General features: G+C 36.3%; 1 protein-coding gene across 1 annotated transcript in view; it reads left to right on the top strand.

Moving 5' to 3' along the window:
• Nucleotides 1-1,150: 1,150 nt before the first annotated feature.
• LOC117106521 (peroxisome proliferator-activated receptor alpha-like) overlaps nucleotides 1,151-7,456 on the top strand; it is a 42,299-nt gene continuing 35,993 nt past the window's right edge. The window contains exons 1-2 of the mRNA XM_033247891.1: nucleotides 1,151-1,365; nucleotides 3,313-3,416. Of these exons, the coding sequence (XP_033103782.1) occupies nucleotides 1,284-1,365; nucleotides 3,313-3,416 (186 nt within the window). The 5' untranslated portion in view covers nucleotides 1,151-1,283. The remainder of the gene's footprint in view (nucleotides 1,366-3,312; nucleotides 3,417-7,456) is intronic.

Below are 7,456 nucleotides of genomic sequence, written 5' to 3'. Positions count from 1 at the left end.
GTTAAACAAAATAAGAACATTTTGTGTCTGACATCGGCAAAAAAAATAATTACGCTGATCCTGGGAAAAAATTTTTCGGTACTTGCTCTTATAAAAAAAAAGTGTACTGTCACATTACTTGCAAGTTATATAGTATTGTTTATAATTTACGGCCTAGAAAATTTTGCAATAACCGTCAAAATCTCCAATGTGGCTCTCCGACTGCAATGCTGTATCTTGTGAGAATATTTTATTTAGTCACTGTTTTTGTTATACCAACACAACAGGGCTGCTTCCGGCTAAATATTAAAATAATCAAATAGGATACTTGCTTTTTGTATTAGGTATAAAAGCAAGCCATATATTTATCATAAATTTTATAGTAATTGCAACTGGTGTAATCATTAATAATAAAATAAATAGAAATAAACAAGCATTCCGTAACATGTTTGTAATGTCCGTCGTTAAGATCATTAGCGTTTTTGGGGTATAAAAGCAAGCCATAGATTTATATTGTTTGGCTCATACATTTTATAGTAATTGCAACTGGTGTAATCATTAAAAATAAAATAAATAGAAATAAATAAGCATTCCATAACATGTTTGTAATGTCCGTCGTTGTTAAGATCATTAGCATTTTGATTGTTTGTCCACTTTGCAGTAGAATATCCTGTGTTTAACTGGAAGTTAAGAACTTAGTATATTTAAATGAGCATTAAAGCATTTTAAAAAGATTTTTTGGAAGGTTTTTTTACTCTAAAGGAATTAATTTTAAAAAGCAATCATGGTTTAGATCTGTAATTTGATTGGCTGATCAAGTTCAGATTACAGTGCCCCAGTAACCTGGTAAATGAGGAAAGAGTGAGTTGTAATTTTATATAGTAGCTGATTTTGCTTTGTATATATTAAGGAAGGATGTTGGTTAGAAGTGTCTGAAATTAAGCAACATTATGACATTGCCATAATCATGTGATTAGGCATTAGTCTTTCTAAAAATTCGAAGCAGGAATGGAATAACCCTAATTTATTTATCCCATTTGAATGTGGGTTTATCTTTTGTTTACTTTAGCAAGAGTTTGAAGTGCAATACACCAACACATAGCAAGCGTAATTTATCAGTTTTGAAGATGGTCCAAAGATCAGTGATTGATACAGAACACTAGCACTTTTGGTAGGCCTGCGTAAATGAAACTGGGTGTATGTGTGTTCTGCCGAGAATAGTGGCCTAGCTTAGAGAATAAATCCAAAACATTGGTATATATTAAAAGCAGCTTGGATCTAATATATTTGTGTTAATAATTCACATGGTTTCAATAATCTCAGATGAGATGTTACAATTACTTGAAAGTGTTGTCATTAGGAGTGAGAGTCCCGCATTGCTTGCAAGTAAGTGTGTATGCCTTTATTACTTTCCCAAAGTGTTGTTATACTCAAAGTTGTCCCAAATTCATCTTTGGGTCAAGATATGTTCAAATAATGATTTAATTTCTGTTTTAATGTGGTTTTTTCGTCATGTAGTAGAAGTCTGTTTGCAGTACTTTTTGTGGAATGATTTTACTGTCATAAATAAGTAATGAATTTGAAATGATCAAAAGAGATGTAATAAATATTTAAAGCATAATTTGTTGCGTCTCAGTGGTCTGCTGGGAGAGTTATGGATAACATTGACAATAAAAGAATAACCTTTGTCTAAGGATTACTGAAATGTATCTCCTACATTTGTCCTAAGAAAATTATTAATTCATTTTTAATTGTTAACCAATTATCTATCTAGGATGCAATGCACATGTGGCTTTGATTTTTATAGTCAATGCACAGGGGTCCCAAGTTGTGGAAGTGAAATTCCTGGAGATTTTGTCGTGATGGTCATTCCAAGGATTGTCGCGCGCCGCGACGCGCTATATTTAAAGCATAATTTGTTGCGTCTCAGTGGTCTGCTGGGAGAGTTATGGATAACATTGACAATAAAAGAATAACCTTTGTCTAAGGATTACTGAAATGTATCTCCTACATTTGTCCTAAGAAAATTATTAATTCATTTTTAATTGTTAACCAATTATCTATCTAGGACGCAATGCACATGTGGCTTTGATTTTTATAGTCAATGCATAAACATACTTGATTAGCTCTTAATTAAATATAAAGAAGCAAACCTCCTTACTTGTTACTTGTTTTTTATACACTACACTTGTTTATTTTTATCCCTGGTCAATGGTCCAATTGCCGAAGTGTTGCTGTCATATCGGTACAGTAGCAGGCAGATGACGAGCAAAAATAATAAATAAAATTTTAATAAATTTTTAATTTAATATTAACCCCACCCATTTATGTACTCCTGGGTGGAGAGAAGCAATGCAAATGATATACTTTGTTCACCATTACCTTATTTCATTTGCAAAAACTTAAATAAAAATATTTCTTTGAACAGAATAATGATTTTTTAAAGAATATTTAATAATTTTATGTTGTGGCGCCCTAACCTAACCACTCGGTCATCGACTCAATAAAAACAGAGTAATTAGTAATAGAATAAATTATATTTTTACTTACTGCTAGTAGTGTTATTTTTGTACATCGGCTGTATAAGATGCCCCCCCCCCCTTTCACCGTCGGAATTCATACTTTTTGCTGCTTGCTGCCTATTATTATTTTTATTTTTGTTAGGCCTATTATTATTATTATTTTGGTTTATTGCCGTTTGGACCATTGCCGTTCTGGTAAAAAGGTGTTGCCATTTGGTCATTGCCGTTTGCTTTACTGCTCTTTTGACTAGAAAGCAAAACTTTATGAAATTCTTTTAACAACACTCGTTTTGGGCATTTTATTTGGAAATCACTTTAAATGAATACTTTACAGTGAGCACATGTAATTTTGGCTTCTTTAAAGTATTATTTTGTTGCAGAAAACAGTAAAATCCAAGTCATAATTCGTGACAAAATTTTTCTCCCATGTCAAGGCTTAGGCCTACCTAGCCCTATACTTTGTAGCATGACCTAGGCCTACCCTCATTACACTGAGATGCCAAAAATTTTAATTATGAATTTTCTCATTTACGAACCCTGATCGGACGCAGGGGTACGTAATTGAGGGATGTTACTGTATTTAAAATTGTGTTTATTAATACTAACATTTAGTAAGTTCATTGCAGTAGTAAATTTACATGTTATGGACAATCCATAAGACTAACATATTAAAAAATTCAGAATATATTTGTATGACACATGTATAAGACAACCCCCTGTTTTCTGATTTTAATTTGCTATATTATACGCAAGAAAATCTTCATTACAGGTAGATTTTAATTTTTATTAATTTTTTGTTTTCATTTGATAGGGTCACATAATTTTGACAACTTGGACCTTCCGATGAAATGCCGTGTTTGTGGAGACAAAGCCTCAGGTTTCCACTATGGTGTCCATTCATGCGAAGGATGTAAGGTAAGTCTCCATTTCATTATTAAAGATGTACTGTCCCTTGAAAATGACCAAAATAATAAAAAATAATTTTTTAATTAACTTGCTCATTTTGCAGTAACATACAAATTATTAACTTGAGCATAGATATTATTAAATTTTAAAAAATGTGTTCCCTGATTTTTAGTTTCTTTGTGACCTTAGGTCACATGGAACTAATGTAATGGTTCACATGTAAAATGTGTGTATGAGATGTGACACCAAAAGAGGTCAGCATATTTGTAAACAAATAGGCTCCGAAACGGTGCATAGCGGCAGGTATACATTGTGCTCGATAGTTTGTGGTGGACATGCAATTGTGCAAGAAATGTTTGTTTTTTCAGTTAGATGAAAAATGTAAGCTGTAGGCGATAAAACACATACCCCCTACCACCAGTTTTGAGTCGTTTTTTAGTTGAAAATTTGATTTGCGCATGCGTCGGGTCAAACTTTCCCGACATTTTGTTTCTGTCGCGAGCTGCGTAGAAAAGTTCTTTATGTTGTTTTCGCGACTGTCAGTAAACATTGAGCAAACTGAGATAGTTGTGGCATATCGGGCACTTACCTGTGCTATTATTTGAAGGTATTCTGTGTGTTCTATTAGTGTTTTAGTATACTTTAATGGCTAAGATTGATGAACCGGGTGTACTTAGGGCCTAGACACATACGTAATGTAGGCTTCTCTTTGGGCGACACCGTCGGACCTGGTGTAGGCCTAGACACTTCTGATATACTATACCGTTAGGCCTACGTGAAGTAGGTTTCTTGGCCTACCACCAGCCTACCGTCAAGCAATAAAAATCATTTTTGGAATTTTTTTTCAAGAAATGATGGTTAAAAATTCTGGACACATAAATATGCAGCAAACGAACCTAAGGGTTGACGGGGGAAGCATGTAATGGACGGACGAACCTAAGGGTTGGCGGGGGCAGCATGTGATGGACGGACGAACCTAAGGGTTGGCAGGGGGACGGGAGTTCATCAAATGATGTTTGGCATGTGACAGACGGACGGACCAACCTGAGGGTGGGTGGGGGAGATTTCATCAAAACATTAGTGATGGAGGCATGTGATAGACGGACGGACGAACCTGGGGGTGGGTGGGGGAGATTTTATCACAACATTAGTTGTTGAGGGAGAGGGGCAGAGAGCTTCATCAAATGATATTTGGGAAAATAATGGTCAGAAAATACAGCATCTGATGGGCAGTCTCGGGTGGGGGGAGAACCTTAAAATTATGGACACATAAATTTACAGCATGTGATGGACTGACCGTCTATACCCGTATACAGCATGTGATGGAGGCATGTGATAGACGGACGAACATATGCCTTTCTTCAATTAATTTCCAGTAAAATAACTTCAAGAAAACTCGTGTTTTTATTGCATAAATTAATTTCACAAGCTTTTATTCTGAAATATAGCGGTATCGGTATTCTTTCTATAACGGTACAAGCCACCGGGAACCAGACGTCGAACAGAAAGTTTCAACAGCAGCCCACGTGTGTTTTGTTGCGACATCATAAATGAAGCTGCTCACGTGACCTCTAGGACCACACTCTCGAAAAGGTGGTTATTTATTTTTTTGAGTGAAGCGATTTCAAATAAAATGTGTTTCAAAATTGTTTGAGTGAAAGTAACTATGAAAATAATTATTTAAACAACCCAAACCATTGTTTGATTGTCGTAGAAAATGTAGTAGGAATCACAGTACAGCACTGTATAGTGAGTATAATTACAAATACTAGCCCTTCAATAAAGGCTAGGCTAATTAATTGGGCTAGGAGCATGGGCCAAAGCTAGACAGACGGCGCCTGATTTTCGCTGCGGTTCGCGATCTGAACTTTTTGGGAGTAGGTTAACGACTGGTGTATAGGCCGCACCCCAAACTTCGAGGGGAAAATCGCGTATAAAATTTGCAGCTTATTCACCGGAAAATACGGTTTATGGAGCAAAAACTTGTGTTTCTTCATGATTTTAAGGGGGGGGGGGCGCAGGAGAATTTGTATAAGGCTGGGCAGAAGGCCTTAATTAAAAATAGCTTTAGGATGGGCGCAAGATGTCAAGAGTGGGCGGCGCCGCCCACCTCCGCCCTGCATAACGTCATCCCTGCACTTCTCAGAACCCCTTACCCCCTCCTGCTTTCATAAATTTCTGGATCCGCCTCTGATTTTTTTTTACTCAAAATGAAACTACTGTATTACCTTACACAATCATTATTCAAAAAGATACAATCAAGTTATTGCAATTCACAAATGTACATTGATTTTTTACGTACAAAGGAACGTACGCACCCGCAGGGTTCTGATTTAACTGGATAATTATAATAAAGATAGTAAAACACTTCCAGTGACTGGAAGTGTTTCTATCTTTTTTTTCCTGTAAAATGATGGTTTTTATGGGTAAGCATTTTTTACATATACAAATTTCTATGTTCAAGTTGATAATTTTTATGTTACTTCAAAATGGGCAAGTAAATTTGAAAAATGATTTTTATGATTTTTTTTTTTTGTTTTTTGCAAGGGACAGTACATTTTTATCAAATTGTGTTTCACCTTTATTTTGTGTTGTCACCGTCATTTTCACTATTTACTATCGTCTTTAAAATTTTTGTCAGTACCAGACCTTGTCATTTGAAAATCGCAGGCGAGCAATCACTATACAGTGCAATTAACAGGAGTCAACAAGACATCAAATTTAAACTTCCAATATTTACATGTAGAGAAATAATAAAGTGCACTCTCCCAATACCGACCTAGTGTAACATGTCTATTGAACCCTTTCCGAACGAGCATGTTGTAGGCCAGCTAAGCTATGGCCTAGCCACGGAGGCATACTGTATGCCTATCTAGCAAAAGACCCGTGGGTTCGGTATGACTAGCCTACAAAAAGTTAACATACATACAGTGTACTGTAAAGCAAATCTAATTACCAATAAAACCAATGTTTTTATATTGTTTTTACATGCATTTTTGGTCTGATATTTTCCCCCTAAACACAACACATTCTTCGTATCCTACTCACGATACCACATGCTGGTCGGTTGTTGCATCCATGGTTGTTGTAAACATCAGACATCAGGTCGCGCCTCCTAAACTCTGCCAGCTAATTGGTTAAGTTTTCATGGGGTCATGTGTGCAAACATGTGCTTGGCTGTGATGACGTCAGATCGCCCAAAGTTTCAGTACGTGACAGCTTGAACGAACTCAGTGTATTTCGCCTATATTGGATATTGGATATACATTTTCGCCAACATGTTTCTCAAAAGTGTCTTGTTTGAAGAATAAGTGAAGCTATGCATTTGTAACTTACATTGATGAATCTAACGACATCCAAATCCGAATAAACATCTACCAAAAAAAAGTCAGCCAACGTAGAAACTTGCTTTGAGTTCCGTCTTCATTTCAGGTTGATTCCAATCGATTTTTAAGGAGCGATAATGCACTTTATTAAACAATGGAAGGTGTAATTTTGGGGTTCACTCGATAGTCATAAGGTTCGCTATTTATAAGGTCCACTGTTCATAAGTTCTGCTAGTTATAAAGACAATTGTTCATAAGGTTCACTATTCATAATTTCTTTAACTCTTTCGCTACGGCGAGCCGCTCACAGCGGCGCAGATAAAATATGCAGTTTGAGCGGAAAGCTGCTGACAGCGGCTTGTTGACGTCACTGTAAACAAATGAGGATATCCAGGGGATATCCCCATGACGTTTGCATATATTATATTGAACAACAATCTGCATGACATTTGACCTTATTTTGAGCCGTTGAGGGCGGCTCTCTGTCTGAATAAAGGCTGAAACAGGCTTCAAGCAGGCATTGTTGTTTTGAGTAACATTTCAATGGCTGCCCTTGGGAGACGTTTTAACTGCAGAAGAAGTGCTTCGCAGACTTGCACAGGTCTCTTATACACATCTAGATGTGTATAAGAGACAGCCTGAGGGAAACTTCGGAGGGAACCAGCTACTAGATGGTTCGATTAGTCTTTCGCCCCTATACCCAAGTTTGACGATCGATTTGAA

Source organism: Anneissia japonica, unplaced genomic scaffold (assembly GCF_011630105.1).
Source record: "Anneissia japonica isolate Jap-2015-1 unplaced genomic scaffold, ASM1163010v1 scaffold288199_len66533_cov196, whole genome shotgun sequence".
Lineage (NCBI taxonomy): Eukaryota > Metazoa > Echinodermata > Crinoidea > Comatulida > Comatulidae > Anneissia > Anneissia japonica.
The sequence above is the reverse complement of the archived record's forward strand: the minus strand, read 5'-3'. Positions and strand labels throughout refer to the sequence as shown.